Here is a 22,357-nt window from a genome sequence, read left to right as displayed (position 1 = left end):
GCACAGGATTTCTCTCAGAAATACAGTTTGAGTTTTCAGGTATGAGTTGGTTTAAGGAAGGAATACGTTTATAGACAGGTTTAGTGTTTTTGTGTATATGTATATTTACATCCCTATGGAATTCGGTAGGTTAGTCTTAATCATTTTGTTAATATAAATCCCATATAACTATAATATTCTGACTTTGCTATTTTGCTTTGTTATTTGATTAAAAATACTCTCATGTCAATACAATTCTCTGCAGGCAAAGATATACACTCACCGGCCACTTTATTAGGTACACCTGTCCAACTGCTTGTTAACTCAAATTTCTAATCAATGCATTTAGTCATGTAGACATGGTCAAGACGATCAGCTGCAGTTCAAACCATGCATCAGAATGGGGAAGAAAGGTGATTTAAGTGACTTTGAACATGGTGTGGTTGATGGTGCCAGACGGGCTGGTCTGAGTATTTCAGAAACTGCTGATCTACTGGGATTTTCATGCACAATTATCCCTAGGGTTTACAGAGAATGGTCTGAAAAAGAGGAGATATCCAGTGAGCCGCAGTTCTGTGGGCGCAAATGCCTTGTTGATGCCAGAGGAGAATGGCCAGACTGGTTCCAGCTGATATAAAGGCAACAGTAACTCAAATAAGCACTCGTTACAACCGAGGTCTGCAGAAGAGCATCTCTGAACGCACAACACGTCCAACCATGAGGCAGATTGGCTAGCAGCAGAAGACCACACCGGGTGCTGCTCCTGTCAGCTAAGAACAGGAAGCTGAGGCTACAATTCACACAGGTTCACCAAAATTTGACAACAGAAGACTGGAAAAAACATTGTCTTGTCTGATGAGTCTCCATTTCTGCTGCAACATTTGTATAGTAGGGTCAGAACTTGGCATCAACAACATGAAAGCATGGATCCATCCTGCCTTATATCAACGGTTTAGGCTGGTGGTGGTGGTGTAATGGTGTGGGGGATATTTTATTTGCACACTTTTGGCCCATTAGTACCAATTAAGCATTGTGTCAACACAGTATTGTTGCTGACCATGTCCATCACTTTATGAGCACAGTGTCTCCATCTTCTGATGGCTACTTCCAGCAAGATAACGCACCATGTCATAAAGTGCCAATCGTCCCAGACTGGTTTCTTGAACATGACAATGAGTTCACGGTACTCAAATGGCCTCAACAGTCACCAGTTCTCAATCCAATAGAGCACCGTTTGGATGTGGTGGAACGGGAGATTTCGACAAATCTGCAGCGACTGCATGATGCTATCATGTCAATATGGAGCAGATCTCTGAGAAATGTTTCCAGTGCCTTGTTGAATCTATGCCACGAAGGATTTAGGCAGTTCTCAAGGCAAAGGGGGTCCAACCTGGAGTAAGGTGTACCTAATAAAGTGGCCAGCTAATGTAAGTCTTAAGTAGTTGCTAGGGTAGTTAGTTGTACAAGACACTAAAGTTCATCAAGACAAACTTTGAGGCTGGTATGAGAAAACCTGTTGGAAGCAGTTTGTTTAGTCTGAAACAGTAGAAAAAGTATGATAGATAGATAGATAGATAGATAGATAGATAGATAGATAGATAGATAGATAGATAGATAGATAGATAGATAGATAGATAGATAGATAGATAGATAGATAGATAGATAGATAGATAGATAGATAATGGATGGATGGATGGATGGATGGATGGATGGATGGATGGATGGATGGATGGATGGATGGATGGATGGATGGAAGGATGGAAGGATAGATAGATAGATAGATAGATAGATAGATAGATAGATAGATAGATAGATAGATAGATAGATAGATAGATAGATAGATAGATACTTCTTAGCATGAGTTAGCTTGTTTTAGTTTGAAGTTCGCATGAATTAGCATATTAACCTTTATTAGTAATGATCTGCTTTTTGCCAGACAAATTAAGTATAATTATACAAATACAATCATATATTTAGGATTAAAAAAGGAGTCCCAAGAACAGAAATGTCTGGTCATCATCCACTTTACTTTTACTTTACTCTCGTGCCACCAAGGCAATGACTGACACATTTGTATCTCAAAGAGCCCTGTTATCACCAGCACTGTGTAGATGAAACTGTATACAACATGCGGTCACTGTGTAGCATCCACAATCTAGAACTCTTGGTATTAGTGACACCGGTGGACATTCAGCGAACTGCAGCCACCAAATAATTTCTATGCAAGTAACGAACATATTTAAGATAATTTATATACTCACAGTAAAGGTATTTTCCTGAAGTAAACAGAAGTATTGCAGTATTAATGGCCATCAAGATCATTGCCCATGCTGCTCAGAATTTGTATTTTAGACTTGCATGTTTTAGTATATTTAGACCCAGTAGCCAGGTTTATGTATGAAACCACCTCACTAACAGAGATGAGATTTATATAAAGTTTAAGTAAGGTTTGCAGACTGTATTTAAATAAATAAAACCTTTACCAATGCCTGAGGATTTACACAAATGAACAAAGCTACGGTTAAGAAAAAGGTCTCTCCAGTATTGTCTATTAAACCCTGTGCGTTATCATTAAACGTGCACACGTTTTGACATTTCACATCCGAATGAGATCAAAAAACCTTTGGTATTCAGAAATTCATTTTGACAGAGCACAACATATGTGAAATTGTGATGCTTTTACTGCTCTTTTGCCATTTTCTGTAGATGAGAGATGTGGGTGTGAGAGAACGTTCCAGAATTCATAACGAAATATCAGACGCCAGTTTAGCAGCGGGTCTGTGGTGTCTTACACATTCTCTGCTGAAGCATCTGCTCACAAACAGCAGCCGCTTCGGATTTGGCAGATCCAGTTTCCCTGGAGGAGAATCCCAGCAAAATTCTCCCTACTGACAAATGATCTCCTGCAGAGAGAGAGAGAAACACATTTTAAAATCACACTATATTTTCTTCAAAAATCAATACATTATTTTCAACCCAACACAACATATTTTTTATACTCCACATGTCTTCAAACTTGTCCAACTCGTTCAGTAACAAATAAAAATTAAAATCATGCCTTATTCTTGCTCTGATAAGCCCTTTAAAAATCAGTTCAACTTTATGATTGGTCTCATACAAAATCTTGTGCCTCCTACTCATGTATATGGCCATTTTTGCTTGTCCTAATACAAAATTTACCAGACGCCCTTTTCCTTTTTCTTTCTTTCCATATTTAAAACCAAACACAAACACAGTTTTTGTAAACATCTCATCAACGGAAAGGAAAATAACCTTCAATAAATTGAATAAAGACCCCCGTCTTTCACAATGCATAAAACAATGAAAAATTGTCTCTCTTTCATCACAAAAAAGGACATTTGTCAGGCACAGTTGGATTCAGTATTGAAATAAAAGCATTGACTGCAATAATACCCTTTAACACCCTCCACTGAAGATCTCCAACATTTTTAGTCAATGGTGGTTTGTAAACTGAACTCCAAACAGGCATAACATCACTATCAACATGTAAATGTTCTCTCCATGGTGTATCAACACATTGTAATTTTGCTTTGTTTATCACTTTTACACAAATCTTATACAGAATCTTGCCTCCCATTGAATCAAAAATAATGTCTCTTGAAGTCTTTAAACTCTCCATTCCTGAAGGATTTTGTTGTAGGACCAAACTTGGAAACGAATCCATTATATTTGGCACTGTTCGTAATGATAAAAAGTTCCAGTCTTCTTGACTCAGTGTCTCTCTTAGGTTTTTGAGCAATAAATGAACTTTTCTTGTTGATCTTATATTCAGTCTTTGAGCGACTGCATCAGCGAGAGAGAGAGAGAGAGAGAGAGAGAGAGAGAGAATAAGAGGAGCTGCTCACATTCACCTGTGTGTGTGTGTGTGAGTGTGTGCATGCGTCCATGTTAGAATGTGTGTGCACGTGTGTTTTTGTGACATTTCACGTCAACAATGTGTATAATTACATTGGCATGACACAAGTAATACAATGACATGGTGAATTATAAGGACATTGCTCATGACAAAGGCTTATAAATCACACAGATTGTGTGTTTTTCTAGAAAAGTGCTCACAATTTCCTGTAAGCGGTGTGGGATTATTGTGGAGGACTGTGGTAGGGCTACAGAAAATAAAATTTGTGCATATAAAAATAACGGAAACCTATGGAATGTCCCCACAATTCACAAAAAACAACTGTGTGTGCATGTGTGTGTTCTAGATTATCTGTAACGAATGTGATTGTAACCACGGGGAGATGACACACACAACAGAAGGTAGGATCCAAATGCTGGTTTTAATCGTTGTCAGGTAAGCAATGGTCAACAGGTATGAACAGATATATTCAGGCAGGCCAGAATCATAATCAGTACACAGGCGAGAGGTCAAAAAGACAGGCAGGGCGAACAAGAGTACAAAGCTAAGTCGAAAAACACAGGAAAACAAGACAGGATTAACACGTTGCAATGTCATCTAAACAGTGAACAAGACTGAATGGGTGAATGTGTGGCTTAAATAGTGTGTGTTGATCAGTCTTTGAAAGTCCTCAGGTGTGCGAATGTGATCAAGCTAGATGAGTGAGCAGGCGTGAGTGTCTGGGAGAAGTGCATGTACGCATATGTAGTCCAGAAGAAGGCGAATTTGTAGTCCTGTGTGTGTGTGAGTGTTTACCAGCGACATCTGGTGGTTAGATCTCGCTGGTGATCTTGACAGTGACGCTGACAACGGAGGTGGGGATCCAAATGCAGGGTTTTATTAACAGGATGGCCAGGCAAGCAATGGTATACGAGGTATACGGGCAATCCAGAGTCGTTGTCAAAATAACAGGCAGATAGTCTCAAGGCAGGCAGCAAACAACCTAAAACAAGCAAACAAGGCAAGGGTCATAAACACGGCAAAGCATTGTGTTTGGTCTGTTTGGCGGTTGTCAGGAGAACAGTACTTGCCTGACTGCAAAGTACCAAGTGTAAAATTTTGTGGAGGGGGATTATGTTAGGGGTGTATTATTCAGGCATTGGTCTTGATCTCTTAGATCCAATGAAAATATTTCTTAATGCAAATATCGTCATGCATTTTGGACAGTTTTATGCTTTGTACTTGTAGGAAAAGTTTAAGGATGAGGATTCCTCTTTAATATATCACAACAAAACAAGTTCATAAAGACATGCATAAGAAGTCTGGTACACTCAAAAAATGTTTGCTTGTGCTCGTTCAAACTACTTATTTAAAATGAGCTGAAACAACACAATTCTTGAGATTTCATTGGGACAATCATTTTTTTATATTCAATCCACATAAATGGGTTAAAAGTGTTAACTTAATCATTTTGTGTTGGAACAACATAAATGAACCGTGTGGAGTGCTGCATTTTTTACAGTGTATGGGGGAAAATAGACTGGCCTGCACAGAGTCCTGAGCCGAATCCAATTGAATACCTCTGGGATAAGTTACAGCAGAGATTGTGAGCCAGAACTTTTTTTTTTTTCCCAACATCAGTACCTGACCCCACTAAGACATTTTTAAAGGTTCACAAAACCCTGGAGTACTACTATTTTAACAGATTTGTGTGTGTTGAGCATCAGTTAAGACAATGCTAGCACCTGTTAGCTGTAATTGAAAAAAACTGGATAATTTGGAGTTTTTGTCAGCTAATTTCAGCTTCTGGGTTTAAAATGATTTTTGGGGCGGGATCGGTGACGTAGCATAGATTTGCAAAGGCAAAGATGACACGTCGGTTTCTCATTATTATTCATAGCGGAGTTTTCTTATCCTATGAGAAGAGCCGGCTTCTTAATTATTCATGACTGCACATGCTTTCCGAATGCAAGACAGACCTACATTGATGATTGGGTGAGGCGCATCCACACACAAACGGCACACAGTATTTAGGTGTTCATAAAGGGTTGTATGTGTTTGTTTCCATGATCCACTGGGTTTGTTGAATGTTTTCCCCGCGATGCTGTCAAGGCTAATACAGCAAAGCTGTGTGTGTGCTGCAAGCATTTTTGTCAGGAGAGCAGTATGAGAATTGGAGAATGGCGGACGCTGTCTTTTATCAGGAGTTCGCTCACATTTAGACACATTGCCTTGCCTTTTTGTTCGCCTAAATCCTCCAGATTACCAACAGGGCTAATGGTTAAAATAGACAGGGCAAGAGACTGCACTGAGTCTGCATTCAGACCCGGGGATTGAGGGAAAAGTCCTCATTTATAATGTTTATATAAACATGATTATCTTTACCAATTGTGGTCATGTGTATATGAAATAACAAATGTAGCAGGGCATTAAATTCCCGTTTATTTCTTTGTATTTCAACTTTGTAAACTATAAAATCATGGGTCTCGTTTTGTGAGCTGACAACAGTTGTTCGCTCCCCTCTTTCTCTTCTGCTCTGCTGGCCACGCCCACTCCTGCTTTCTGCTCGCGGAGCTCCAGGCCCATTATCATGCATCTTTTGAACGAATTCTGAGGTAGACGTGACCGAAAGTGGGGGGTTTCATGACCCTTTAAAAGCACAATGGAAGCTTATTAAATTGCATAATGTAAAATCTTTTTATTCAAACCTATTTCAATAAAAGTGTTATGAAAGTGTATCTTTTTGAGTACACTAAACTGCATGCCATCCTACAAAAAGAATAATCAAGGACATTCCTAATGCACAAAATGTAAATGAAATCCAAAGAGCCGCTCAAATATCTGTTTTGCATAACAGTTGGCAGGAATCCTACTGTTTAAATGAAAAATCTGAAAGCCTGAACTATTCCAGCAATGTTGAGGAGAGCCTTCACATTTTCACCTGAACCTCTCTCCACGTTTTCCAGTTTGTCAAAGCTTGTTGTTTTTCTTTGCAGCTCACTTGGTGTGCCTCCAGGAAGAGGGAGCTGTCCTCTGATTGGCCCGCTGCCTTTTGACCTCATCTATACAGACTACCACGGCCTGCAGCAGATGAAGCAGCACATGGGCCTTTCCTTCAGACAGCACAGGTCAGTTTGAGCCCTTCTCCTAAAATGCAGATGCTTTTCTTTTCTCAACCTTTGGCTTTCATCCGCTTAGACATTATACTGAGTGACATATAGGCAAGGCAAGTTTATTTTCTGTTTATAGCACATTTCAGACGCAATGGCAATATAAAGTGCTTTCAAAGCTAATTTAAACGGGCTGGTCAGACTTTATCAAGTCACCATCAGAGATTGCTTTGATGAACTTTTAATGTACTTGTTTGTTTACTTGTTTATTTAATAGCATTGTTTGCACAATGAATTAATCAACATCCCTCAAAAATGCAAATCTATGCAAATGACCCAAAAGCTAGTTTTCATGGGTTGTTCCTTTGCTAAATAATACAACCGTAATATAGAACTATTATATGCTTCAAACTTTGTGGGAAAGGTTTGGGGATGATGATTCCTCTTGAACAAGACCGGTGCACAAAACAAGCTTCATAAAGACATGAATGAGGAGTTAGGTGTGGAAGTACTGGTCTGGCCTGACCAAAATCCTGAACTCAACCCGAATAAATATCTTTAGGATAATTTAGAGCAGGGATTCTCAACCGGTGGGCCTCAGCGATACTGCGATTCAAGCTTGAAATTAACTTAAATATTATACTTAAAATATTTGATTTCATGCTAAATATGTCATAATAAAATGATAGTAATGGCATATCCCATCTGTGATTGAACAGGCTAATTCGGACTACGCTCTTAGTTGTATAAAGCAAACAGTCACGCAAATGTTAAGGTAACAATGATTAGAGTTAAAATAATCATCTCGTACTGTGTGGCACAAGTCCACTGACTCACAAACTATGTGCGCTCTCTTTGTGTGAACACTTAAAAATACCCTTATAGTCAGGGCCGGAGCAAGCTGAATTGGCACTCTAGGTAAACGATGATCACACTGCCGTCAACCCGAAAGTGAAAACGAAAGTGACTGGTTCGCGGCTGCCTAGGTCGCCTCTATGGACACGCCGGCCCTGCTCATAGTTGTCCAAATGAATGCCCTGCGAGTGTTTTTTTAACAGACACCCACCCGTCCAGGAGGATCTAGCGAGACTCGGTGGTGTTCCAATAATGTCCAGCTACAAATCAAACCGCCTTCTTATCAATGTGTTTCAACAGATTTAGAGTGTTTTTACTGTATTTTGCATTTTGGGTTAGGTTGTTTATTTTCATGGATATAAATCGATAGATGAATAGAAGTCTGTCTAATTCAAAGAAGCAGCAGTTTTTTTGCCATCTTAGTCCTGTCAGGTTCTTTTACTGAATAAAGGGCCCAAATTCTCTTATTTTAATGATGTGAAGAATTCAGGAGCTTTGAATGTTTTGCTAATAAATTAAGCTTTAAAATAAGTCTTTTAACTGACAATCAGTTTGGGCCTTCAAAAAATGTTTGGAGAAAAGGTGGGTCTCGGAGTGAGAAAGGTTGAGAACCCCTGATTTAGAGCATTGATTGTGAGCCAGAACTTCTTGTCTATCAGTGCCTGACCTCACTGATGTTCTTCTACATACGATGACTTTTCTAATTACCTTTAAGCTGAATACTAGTATCTTGAAAATATCTAGTAAAATCTTATGTACTGTCATCACGGCAAAGATAAAATAAATCAGTTAACGTGCATTTACACAGGGCTTTAGCGTCAATGCTTGACCGAGGCCGTGTCTGAAGTTGACATGATTTTCATAGCAGCGTCAGCCAATAAAATTCATCCGCATTTGGCTACTGTCTGAGCTGGGGTATTTGCATAAAGCAATCTGATTGGCTTTCCATTGTCGTTTAATAAAAAAAAGGTATCTTTGGTTGAGCTTTTAGTAACAACTTACACTGAAACGAATACAAACTAAACTAAAACTAAGAAATGTCAAGATATAAATAAAAACTAACAAATACTAGTAAATCTATCTCTAAAAACTAAATAAAACTAATTGAATTAGAGTACAAAAAGTCCAAACAAGCTAAATGGAAAATCCAAAACTATTTTAACCTTGATATAGACTCACTTTATAGTCTTATAGACTACAGCCACTACAAACCAATAAATGCTGCATTTCCCTGTCATTACCAGTAGTTATTATTAAGTATGATTACTAAATAGGATGAGGATTATGTTTGGGGTTAGTACAGGTAGTTTTTGTGACTACTTTAGTGCACTAAATATGTATAATAAAGACAGTTCAAAAGTGTTCTCTTAGTGATGGGTCGTTCATGAAAGATTCGTTCATTTTGAACGAATCTTCAATATGACTCAGGAACTACGAGTCCTCTCAGGGAGTGATTCATTCATACGCGCGTGCCCACATTTTGTGCAGGTGGTATCATTCATTTCAAGTCTTTTGAGTCGTTCATCGCGGAAAGGCAGAAGCCAATCATATGCGTTTAGAGCCGGAAAAAGAATTGAACCGATCATCTCTTAAGTACTCTATCTGGTTTGAGTCATTCGTTCCTCACGGGCCAATCATACGCGTTTAGAGCCGGAAAAAGAATTGAATTGAAAAGTGAACTAATTATCATGGCTCCTATCGACTGTGTACATTGGTTAAGATTATATGTGACTGTCAGTGTAACGTGAACGAAACCACTGACATTTGAAGACATGAAGAGGTGAGCTGAGCAAAGAGACAACAACACCTTCATAGACAAAAGAGCAGGCGAACATTGAATTATTATTTTCTCCTTCTTATAGTTTTCTATTTATGACTTATTTGTCTTGGGATCAACCTTTTGGGCTAGTTGTAGATGTGTTCGGAAGCAATTCATAACATTTTAATAATATTTTGGCAAATTGAACAAAATGAACGAAATGACTTGAAAAAAGATTCGTTCATCTCGATGAACGAGACTCAAAGATCCGAGTCAGTAAAATGATCCGAACTTCCCATCACTATTCTCCGTGTGTCACGACTGTCAGTGACCACCTGAGGGCGCTGTAGTTCAATGGACACTGAGTGGAACTACATTTCCATACATTCTTTCGCGCACACACCCGGTCTGTCATCTACACTGATTTCAACCACAGCTGTCTCCAATCTCTGTTGATTACCTGGACTATATATTCAACGATTCCACCTCTGTTTGTTACTGCGTCGTTTGTCTATCTTGTCATCAGTATCTAGTAATGATATGAGTTTCTGTATGAGTTTGTTGTTACCTTATGCCGAGTTCAGACTGCATGATTTTCAAAGTAGTCGTGTCACAGATGTTTTCACACTGCATGACTATCTGGGCTTGCGTTTCGTCGCTGCTTTGTTTACACTGCAAGATGGATTGGTGACAGGGACTTTCACATTGCATGACTTTACTATAGGAAGAATCACAGACAAGTTTGTCCAAACTACGTCTCACAGCCAAAAACACGTAGTATGGCTTTTGTTATTAACTACATAATGAGAAAGAAGCCTTTAATGGGGTAGAACATGTACATGTTTGCTCACCTGGGTTTAAAGGGAATTAGCTATTTCACCTCAACGTTGATAATAAACTAATTTCTTTCTGTATGAAACGTCAAACAGACACGGGTGCTCCTGAGTCCTGTCAAACCTCCACTAGTTTTTCCTCCATTTCGTGGGTCCAAATAAACCGAAAAAGAGCGCTTTTAACTTCTCCCCCAGCCTCCCGCTGGCCTGCAGCAGGTATACACACATAAGCACACACAAGTAAATGCTGCTCTCTCATTGGCTGTAGGCGATCGCTGATGTTATTTTCAGTCAAAACTCAATTCACACGGCATGATTTGAATCGCCGACAGCTCCAGATATTTAGCACGCCAAATATCTCACAGGCATCGGCGACTCATCGGCGATTCTCTCAGATCGTGTCTTTGATAGTTCATACTGTGTGATTGTCACTCACGTGCACGAGCAGAGATTTGCCTGTGATTTCAGGCATTTGTCGGCGATTTCTCAAAACCTGTCGGCGAGTCAAAATTGGGGCTAAAATCACGCAGTCTGAACTAGGCAGTAGTCTTGTTCCTGATCCTGTTTCTGTCATAGTTTCTTGTTTTTGCTGTTCATTTGTGACTTTGTTATTTTTGAACACCGGACACCTTGTTTTTCTGTTTGCTGCACGATTGTAAATAAACCTGCACTTGGATCCGCACCTTTTTGTTCCTGTTTTGATCACGCTAAGGTGACACCGTGATTATCCTGTGCTCGCCGAGCTTTACAGCAGCAAAGTGAATAGAATCCCTTTGTCTGCTCTGTGATATTTTTTATAATTAATATTCTGGCTCATACTGTATCTTTATTGACTTGGCCATGCCAGTAATCTCTCACCGTGAGTCCTCTCTGACTTTCTGCACTGTTGCATGAAGAGCTGCTCTCCAGTTCAGTAATGAATAGAGATGCATAAAAGACTGATGATTATAGCATAATACTCCAGAAATTTATCCCATAAATAATGCATCATATTTGTCTCATCGCTCACCAAGACTGCCGCATGCATAATGCATTCAATTTAGTGGGGGATCAATTAGAGGCTATTCCACATTTGTCAGCTGTAAAATACAGTAAGGCTCCGTATTTCACTCGGGGAGAAAATAAGACCGATGTGTAATGATTTAGATGGCTTCCTAGGCGTCAAGAAGAAGGAGGCGGAGAACAGACGAACGCTCAAAGAACTTTCAAATACGAATAAATGCAAAACAAACAGGCGGTGGCGATCCCTCATGGAACGCTACCGCCAAACTGAAAGCAAAACCAAACAATGTGTTCCAGGCCTGGGGCCTGTTTCAGAAAGCAGGTTAAGTTAAAACTCAGAGTAGTTTAACCCTGAAATGAGAGAAACTCTGGGTTTTCCGTTTCAAAATGGCAGGTTTGTTAAACTCGAGAAATCAGGGTAAGTCAAGCCTGTTTCTGAAAGAGAGTTAACTTTAACTCAGAGTCAGTTACTGTGGTAACTTACTCTGTGAATCTAACCTGGTCCAGAGCAGGTTTTATTCTCTAAACTCTGAGCTTCTGTCGGTCTCCTCCCCTTTTTAAAGATAAAGCGGTATTTCTCGCATTAGTCTTACATTTCCACACACCTATTTTAGAGCTCATTTTGGAGATGTGCATAAAAAAGATTGATGGAAACGTCATGATTCACATAACTTTTGAAAATACGCATAATATAACATGTGCATAACTGAGTAGGTTAAACTTTTATTTGATAAGATGCACATAAACTACGAAGTGCACTTAACAAATTACAGTATGTGCATTAAAAAATGGTTTGTTAGAGATGATGATGAAAATGTGTGTGAAAGGACAAACCAGCAGACTGAGCACACTGCAGAACATCTTAAATGTTGTTTTAGTCAGTCTAAAATGCCTTTACTGTTTCAGTATTAGTGTATATTATTAATTACCTCCGAGCGTCTGGAGCGTGTCAAGATCTCCGCGTCTGCTTCAAACGCCCCCACGTGTTCATTGTGTGTCAATTGTCTTCTGAGGCGCAAGTACATTAATTAAATAAATAAAAAATCATTGACGCAGCTTCTTCTACCGCAGTAAATTCTGTTTTTACTGTTGATATTTGGCGCAAGTTAATCAGGAAGTGACGATTGTGTTCTCTTCGACTCTTTGGATAAAAACGCTGCTTTATTTTATTCCAGTGTGGCACAAATTTATGTAATTTTGATGGAAACAATGCTATTGCCTACATTTTTGTCACACACAGAACAAAGTCACGCACGAGGCTTGTCCTTTTTTTTCATAAATAATTAGCTTAACCTTTGTCATGTACTGTTAGAGATTAATGGGATTATTATTCTGTCTAAAAATAATTTTATTACTGCTTACCTTCTTAATGTTATATCAACCTCTATCACTTGATCAATAAAAAGGCAGACACATAACAAGTGCACTGTTAAATCTATTAAAACTGATAAAAGTGTATAAACGTTTAGAAAAAAAGTATAAACGTCACACATTACATCACTTATTTTATTATACTTAAATGTTTAAATACTTAAAATTAAAAATTACGCATTAACTTGGGCAGCTGTTTTCCCACGCTGTCTCTGTTTCACTGATGGCTGCTTCTTATTAAATATATACGCTCATATTTGCTATAACTTTGTTTAAAGAGTTCAAGTTTAAACTCTGAGTTGTTTAAACCTCCTTACTGAAACAGGCCCCTGGTCCATCATTTGTAGTCACTTCTCCTTTTATACTTCCGTGACTTTCCTATGGGACTCGAGACAAGTGTAGTGGACAAGAGATGCTTGCTTACAACTTTCCTTGTTGTACAATATACTTTGAAACTATGTATAACGTTTTCAGCATCAGAATACACTGTGCAGCACAATCCAAAATAAGCACTGATCGAACAAATAGTATGAAGACGATTAATAAACGCATTCAACACAAACAATACAAAACATTGTACACATTTGGACGAAGCAGTGGCGCAGTAGGCAGTGCTGTCGCCTCACAGCAAGAAGGTCGCTGGTTCGAGTCTCGGCTCAGTTGGCGTTTCTGTGTGGAGTTTGCATGTTCTCCCTGCGTTGGCGTGGGTTTCCTCCGGGTGCTCCGGTTTCCCCCACAGTCCAAAGACATGCGGCACAGGTGAATTGGGTAGGCTAAATTGTCCTTAGTGTGTGAATGTGTGTGTGCATGTTTCCCAGAGATGGGTTGCGGCTGGAAGGGCATCCGTTGCGTAAAAAAAAAAAAAAAAAGTTGCTGGATAAGTTGGCGGTTCATTCCGCTGTGGCGACCCCGAATTAATAAAGGGACTAAGCCGAAAGGGAAATGAAATGTACACATTTAAACTAAGGGTGTCAAACTCAGTTCCTAAAGGGCCACTGTTCTGCACAGTTTAGTTCCAACCCTGCTCTGAAGCACTTACCTTTAGGCTTCAAACAAAGCCTGAAGAACTCGATCAGGTGTGTTTAATTAGGGAAATGCACTGTGCAGAGCTTGGGCCCTCCATGAACTGAGTTCGACACCCCTGAGTTACCAGGACGTAACTGATGAACAGAACATTGAAGGAACCAGTTAACTATGACATCTAGTCAAGTAATCACATTTAAAACTGAAGGGTCTATATTATTGTACATATATAGGTACATAAAAGTTATATATTTATACATAGAGTGCACATATGGGCATTTTAAGTTCAAAAGGATACATTTTAAAAAGTCCCAAGTGACAGTTTTTGTAACCTTACTATATAGGGAAAAAGGATAAGAAACTAAGGACGTTAACACTGACATTCACTCCAACTAAGTTTCCCAAAACCATCGTTAGCCGATGTTTAGAAGTTCCATCTTTACAAACATAGTTGATCTGCCCTTTTCCCAAATCCATCACTCCAACAAATGTTCGCAAACTGCGTTGCAAACTTGATCTCTTGCAACTACAGCTCTGGAGCTGTAGTTTGAAACATAGTTCCTGGCTGTGTTCTATTCCCACTTATCCCCCCTATGCCCTATTTATTTAGAACCTTCTACTATTAAAAATAAAAAAGCATTAAGTTCATCTCTCTTAGGTGTAATTTACTTTCAAACTTTTTTTGCAGTTTAGTTTTAGCGATCTTCATGTTTACAATTGTGCTCCCTTCGCAGTGCACTTTGAAAGCGTTGATGTCATTTTGAACACAGCCTCAAGCGAAAGCTATAGGTGACCTATTATTTATGTCACGTCTCCAAAGCTTGTGAAAACAAAAAGTATACGTTAATTATTTTAATTTATAGTAGGTTATTTATTAAGTATCTGTACTGTACTGTATATGACATGGACTTTAGAACTTTTCAAAAAAAAATAAAAATAAGTAAACAATACCCTAATAATAATAATAATAATAATAATAATAATAATAATAATAATAATAATAATAATAATAATAATAACAACAACAACAACAACAATAACAACAATAACAACAACAACCACAACAACAACAATAATAATAATAACAACAACAACAATAACAACAATAACAACAACAACCACAACAACAACAATAATAATAATAATAATAACAACAACAACAACAATAACAACAATAACAACAACAACCACAACAACAACAATAATAATAATAATAATAATAATAATAATAATAATAACAATAATAATAATAATAATAACAACAACAACAACAATAACAACAATGACAACCATAATAATAATAATAATAATAATAATAATAATAATAACAACAATAACTACAACAACAACCACAACAACAACAATAATAATAATAATAATAATAATAATAATAATAATAATAATAATAATAATAATAATAATAATAATAATCATTGATATTATTATTAAATTAGAATTTTTTTTCATTTCTAATATAATAATAAAAGCAATAATAATTATCATCATCATCATCCTCATCATGATCATCATCAGTATTCATATGATTTATATATGATGTTAGAATAGGTGTTAGCTTTTGTAAGTGATTTCTTTTAGAATAGGACATGTCATGTTCTCAATAATATTAGTAAAGGAAACAGGCTCTAAATGTGACATTTACTTAAATTTTAGTTAATATAGAAAACGAGTTCATGTTTTAACCAAATCGATTATAGGATTTTATTTTAAATGCGTGTGCGTGTAAAACAATATCATTTGCACAAATGATGGGGTTCTTCTGAAAAAGTAGTTCCTTCGCCTTATTTAAAGCATCATTATGGGCGTTTTACGTTATAACTAACATGGTTTAGGCCAGGGGTTCCCAAACTTTTTAGCTTGCGACCCCCAAAATAACAATGCTAGTGACTCGCGACCCCCAATAACCTCTGAGGTGGCTATATATACAGAAACCTTGCATGCAATAGCGCACACACACCAATAGACCCAAGTTTATTCTTAGTTTATTCTTTTTTAATGTATATCAGAGCTGTAAATGTGCCAGAAAGTTTAACCTGATGTTATAAAATCAATCTGCTGCATCTGACGCCATTGGTATGTCTTTAAAATTATGTAATTACCCCAGGGGTCGCAATCCAATAGAACTAGTAACTTTAAGCTACTGTAGTAACTATATAGTATATATTAACTATAAACAACAATTTTTCTCTTCAGTAGTTTATTGATAAAATATGGTCATTTTTATGGTTTAATATAAATAAATAGATTTTTGGAAATCACCAGGCGACCCCCCTTTATTGTCCTGCGACCCATTTTGAAAACCACTGGTTTAGGCGATGGATCTGCGACAGAGAAACTATGCGTTTTGGAAAACACTCGTCACTACGATGTTCTTTTCCCAACCAATGCATCGTACCATGATAGTTCAGCCGTGAGTTACGTTGTTGTTTGGAAAACGCACCCCAGAATGTTACAGCAGACAAATATGAACATTTTAAGTATTCATAAGTGTAAAAGCTCCTGCTTTGAATGACTTCAGATCTTTATATACCACATTATTAGTGTCTCTCAGGAAATAACTACATTTTCATACGACATCACTAGTCGCTAACAGCACATCACCAGCATCTAGGACTGCGTTAGTATCTCACTTTAGCTAGAATGGATTGAAAGTTTTAAATGACTCTCATTCCATGCGCAAAGCTATCATCTGACCTCAGAGGACTTGGAAATGAAAAGCACCACAGCTGTATTCAATTTGACTCCAGAGTTACTAGTTAAATCAATTACCACTATTGTGCTGTTCAGTTTAATCTCATCAGCTCCCGGTTACCGTTCGCATTCATTTCATGGAAGGTACACAGCAGTGCGAACATTTTGCAAAGCACCTCTCGGTGTTGCACGGAAGAAACAAAAGCACGCGGGTTTAAGAATGAGGCAATTTCCTTTTATAGGGAAACTAATACTGCGGTGTGGAAGCTTGTGTGCTAATGTGTATAATCACATTTACTAGACGCTCAGCGCTCTTTGTTCTGGGGAATGGAGTGTGTCAGCATTTTGGCTGATCTGTGTTTCGCTGCCAGATTGCAAGTAAAAGCAAAAAAAATACACTTTTGTTTTTTTGTGTGTGTGTGTAGGTGCCACATCCGTGTGATCGACACCTTCGGCACAGAGCCAGCGTACAATAATGAGGAATATGCCACTCTGCACGGCTACAGGACCAACTGGGGCTACTGGAACCTCAACTGCAAACAGTACATGACCATGTTCCGTGAGTCCACGAGCACTTCACTGATTGATCCATGCAGGAATGAACACAGACAAGAAAGCAGGCTTTTGATAACTTAAAGTAGCCACTTTTTATATTAGTAATTCAGTCAAAGAAAGCGAATTAAATCTATATTAGTGGGTTGAGGGGCGCAGTAGGTAGTGCCGTCGCCTCACAGCAAGAAGGTCGCTGGGTCGCTGGTTTGAACCTTGGCTCAGTTGGCGTTTCTGTGTGGAGTTTGCATATTCTCCCTGCCTTTGCGTGGGTTTCCTCCGGGTGCTCCGGTTTCCCCCACAGTCCAAAGACATGCGGTACAGGTGAATTGGGTAGGCTAAATTGTCCGTAGTGTATGAGTTTGTGTGTGGATGTTTCCCAGAGATGGGTTGCCGCTGCATAAAAAAAAATTGCTGGATTAGTTGCTGGTTCATTCCGCTGTGGCGACCCCGGATTAATAAAGGGACTAAGCCGACAATAAATGAAATGAGCTGGAACCCGATTATTTTTGACAATTAACACCTTGTAAATTACAATTTTGAACATTAAGTTGGATAAAGTACATCCAGGAGATTGTTATCACAGATATCTGACAGATTTATTGGCGGAGTACTATTTTTTTTATGCAAAAACAACCAATTACATGGCTACAAAACAAACAAAATTACATAAACAACCTTGTTGTTATCATTATTTTTTTATTAAACGTAAAGCTGACAGAAACGGAAACAGCTGATGGAGTATACACTAACCTGCAAATTATTCAGTCACAATATAGCGTTAAAGAAACAAAAAAAAAGCTGACAGAAACAGAACTGGCTTAAGAAAGCATACACTAACCTATGTCTCACAGTCAGAGTGCATGGCTTGACAGATAAGCAGATACATATGGATATGTATCAACGAATATGTATTTGAAGGTATTTACTAACCGTCAAGGTAGGTCAAAGTTCCTGGATAAGCCTGTGTTATTTCAGCCTGATCTCACGAGAAAACGTAAGTATTTTACGTTTTGCCAGTTTAGTGGCTAATTCGTACGAATTCGTACGAGTTCAGTCGTACGAAATGGTACGATTTTAAAAAGGAGGCGTGGCACCTGACCCCACCCCTAACCCCAACCGTCATTGGGGGATAAGCAAATCGTACTAAATTGTACGAATTAGATCGTACGAATTCATACGAATTAGCCACTAAATGAAAAAGTTACGAATTGCCGTGAGATTGTGTTGGTTATTTAGTGGTTGTTATATGGGAATACCATACCTTGGAATGTCACAACTGACCAGTCAGAATCAAGTATTCAGCCTGTATAAGTATAAGACAGCCTGTAATAAAGCATGCTAACCTATTTATGATACGTCTAATAAAAGATAACCTCATGTGGCCTCTTCAAAGATTTCTTATTAGCGGTTTGTAACTTCTTCAAAAGGATGAGCATCTCGACTGCATTTATCAGGGTGAATTACAAAGGAGTTTGACTGTTTCTCAGCACAGAATACAAGAGCAGTGTGTGGTGTGTAGCAGCTGCTATAGGCACTGAGCATCTGTAAGCAGGAGAAGAGCAGCAGATGTTCTCGGAGCTGGAGAGAGTGTTGAGCATATGCAAAAATCTGCATGCAGACAGTCTGAGGCGCTGCTCCTCATTTTCGATATATTAAGACAACACAGCGTTGGCCAACATTCAGAACTTTATAATTTGCTGCCTTTCAGTTTATGATTGTGGGTTTGAATTGATTTGGCCAGATTCCACACAGCGTGATGAGCTGGAATGTGTGTCTGAATGGTAAAAACACATTGTTGAGTACATGTCTCTACTATGCAGAAGGCGTTTTTCTGAAATTATTAAATCTTTTAGTTTTTATCTAAACTGTTTTTTTATTTAAGTGCTGTCACAATAATTTACATCTGTCAAAAATAGTTTTAATAAATAAATTTTAATAAATAACATTGTTTATATTTCTTTTCAGATCAAAAGTTAATTATTATGAGAAATTAACAACATAAGCTCATTCTGAAAACGTAGTCCCGTGGACATTTCTAGAGACGGCGAAATACGTCCCGGGAGGTATGTATGGCTGCATTTCATTTTTTTAAGTGAACAGACAAAAGACAAAAACAATCCAAAAAATAACGCGAACGAGTTCATAACAGGGTGATAACGTGGTGAAATCCGAAAACGTGGTAAAATTAAAATAAAAACAGGCGAGGGGTTTTCTTTTTCTAGATGGCTTTTCTAAATTGTTGCTCGGGTTTAGGGAAGTGAGCGGGCGAGTCAATCTGTAAAACTGGTTGGGTTCAAGAAAGGAGGAGGGCGGGTCAGCCGATTGGCCGGTCACGCAGTCAATCATTCGGTCAGTCAGACAGCGGCCTCTGGTGGGTTGATGCGAGAACAGCGCGGGCGCGAACGGCACTCGCGAGAGACGTTCGAGATACGAAAAAGCGCACATAGCTGCCTCTCGCGGATTTGCGAAAACAAAAACTGCACAAATACGTACCTCCTGGGACGTATTTTGCGGTCTCCAGAAACGTCCGCTGGGCTACGTTTTCAGAATGAGCCTGGGTTGGAAATTAAGTATTTTTTAGTATGGAAAATTTTTTTTTATTTAAGCTACTAAAATAATACTAAACATTAAAGACAAATATACTATGCTTTTTTCTTCTCTTTTCCATTGAAACTTTTTGACAAAATATTTCCGGCATGTTTCTGTTTCAAAAAAGTGCAAAATAAAATAATTGAAAATAATAAATAATAGGACACAAGCCTGAGCTGAACAACCCGAATCTCCTGAATCTCCGATCTCTTAGGCAGTGTTGCATCAAGAATCATCATTCATCTGAAAGTGATATCACCACATGGACTACTTTGACAAACCTTTGTCAAGTGCCACAATTTGTAGGTACATCCACAAATGCCAGTTAAAACTCTACTGTGCCAAAAGGAAGCCCTACGTTAACAGTGTCCAGAAGCACTGTCGACTTCTCTGGGCTAGAAACGTGTATTGTGGGCAGATGAATCAGTATTTCAGGTATATTTGGGAAGAAATGTACATTGTGTGCTCTGGACCAAAGAAGAAAAGGACCACCCTGCTGTTTCCAGCAACAAGTTCAAAACCCAGGGTGTGTCTTTGTGGTTGTGTCAGTGCCTTTGGAAAGGCACTTCTGTGAAGGCACCATTAATGCTGCCTTCTTTTTGAGGGACACCCATGCATATTTCAACAAAACAATGCAAAACTACATTCTGCACACATTACAAAGCCCTGGCTGCAGAGGAAGAGGATACAGGTACTTGACTGGCCTGCCTGCAGTCCTGACCTGTCTCCAATAGAGAATGTGTGGCGCATTTTGAAGTTCAAAACGCGACAATGAAGATCCCGTGCTGTTGCCCAACTCAAGACTTGTTTGCAGGAATAATGGGAAAAAATTACACCTGAAACACTTCAGTCCCTAAGCATTGTTTAAGTGTTGTGAAAAGGAATGGCAACATTACAAAGTTATAATTTTTTTTTTTTTATATATGTTTATTAACTGACAGTTAAACAGCGGAGCAAGCATCTTTTAAAGATTCTAACAACACTTTAAATCTGTAGTGTCTGCTTGTTTCTGGCTCTATATGGGCGGAGTAATACACAAAGGGTAAAGAGGCTGTATGGATGCTGATATTACTTAAATATATTATGGCTATCAGCCAATCAGATTCGAGAACCAGACAGAGCTGTTGTATATATATATATATATATATATATATATATATATATATATATATATATATATATATATATATATATACACACACACATATACATACATATATATATATATATATATATATATATATATATATATATATATATATATATATATATATATATATATATATATATTCAGACACTGCTGTTCATGACTGTTTACTTCCATTATGTGATAATAAATAGGATTCTGTTTTTTTTTTCAATCTGCAAGCTTTACATTTAATTAAAGAGTTGTAGATGTGCAATAAACAGGATAATGTACACCCAGCTGGTTGTTTTCACAGAATTAAGCCATTTAGTGTTATAAAAATGCTCCTCTTCTTATCGGCCTCCTGATAAGCCTGTCAGGCTTTATTCTGCAAGAACAAGCAGCTAAATGTACCTTATACCTCATTATAATAATTATTATTATTTGTTTTTAATTATAAAAACTTGTTTCCCCCACAGCACACACTCCTGACAACTCCTTCATGGGTTTTGTGACCGAGGAACTAAACCAGACTGAACGATTCAACATAAAGAGAAACAAAGTCAACAACATGGCTGTGGTTTACGGCAAAGAGGCCAGCATGTGGAAGGTAAGATGGCGTGCATCTATTAATAGCCAATTAAAGTGAAGGTTTGTACCAGAAATGGCAGATTTAGCAGAATTCTGACACGTTTCTGCTGTGTGTAGTGTAGAGTAAGCCTTGCTCAGCATTTGATAAACACTGTGCTGTACCGTCGCTGCTGTAGACTTGCCTGTGTAACTGTCGGAACATACAGAGATTGATTGCCTGGCTCCTATCATGGCTTGTTGGGCACACTGATTGTGCTAAAGTGGCGTTTGGATGTGCTGACAGCAAAATAACATCAGGCTGCTTGAACACGCTTCAAAGCCGGATGAAAGCAAACATTCGACTGCATCAGGAGAGACAGGCTGCGAAGACCGCCAGAGGAAACTGCGCCCGCAAACATATATAAATAAATAAGTCAAAACTTGACAAGTAGCAGACTTTAATCAGAAAGCGTGTTCCAACCGCAGGCGTTTGGGAGCAGAGATTGGTTTTGATGAGAGTAAAATACACCGCAGAAGAGGTTTTATTTTTTTTTAGGGAATGCAGTCTTTGTGTTTAACCTGAATGTTGTTTAAAAAATGGTTGGCTTTTAGTAGCTCTTTACCATAGAAATATAGTTGCCAGTTTAGGGTGCTGACCCACCAAAGACTATCACTGTCGCTAATTTGAGTCCTGGCTTGGCCAGTTGGCATTTCTGGGTTCAGTTTGAATGTTTTCCTAGTGCTTGCGTGGGTTTCCTAGGGGTGCTCCGGTTTAACCCCCAGTGCAAAGACATGCGGTATAGGTGATCCATTTTCCATTACTGGGTTGTGGTTGGAAGGGGATCGGCTGCGTAAAACATATGCTGATTTATTCCTCTGTGGTGACCCCTGATAAATAAGGGACTAAGCATAGGAAAATGAATGAATGAATGAATGAATGAATGAATGAATGAATGAATAATGATAATCAAACAGATTGCAACAGTAAAATATAGTCAATAACATAGCACAGTACATTAAGCT

General features: G+C 38.3%; 1 protein-coding gene across 3 annotated transcripts in view; it reads left to right on the top strand.

Annotated features, from left to right (window-relative positions):
- The window catches only part of mgat5b (alpha-1,6-mannosylglycoprotein 6-beta-N-acetylglucosaminyltransferase B), a 382,458-nt gene that overhangs the window by 166,923 nt on the left and 193,178 nt on the right, over nt 1-22,357 (top strand). For 2 of the 3 annotated variants that reach the window (NM_001442878.1, XM_087242002.1), the window contains 3 exon segments: nt 6,832-6,963; nt 16,923-17,056; nt 21,244-21,374. In NM_001442878.1, coding sequence (NP_001429807.1) covers nt 6,832-6,963; nt 16,923-17,056; nt 21,244-21,374 — 397 coding nt within the window. 3 annotated transcript variants of the gene reach the window in all.

The sequence above is a fragment of the Danio rerio genome, chromosome 3 (assembly GCF_052040795.2).
Source record: "Danio rerio strain M-AB ecotype USA chromosome 3, GRCz13ab, whole genome shotgun sequence".
Classification (NCBI taxonomy): Eukaryota; Metazoa; Chordata; class Actinopteri; order Cypriniformes; family Danionidae; genus Danio; species Danio rerio.
This window is presented reverse-complemented; position numbering and strand designations above follow the sequence as displayed.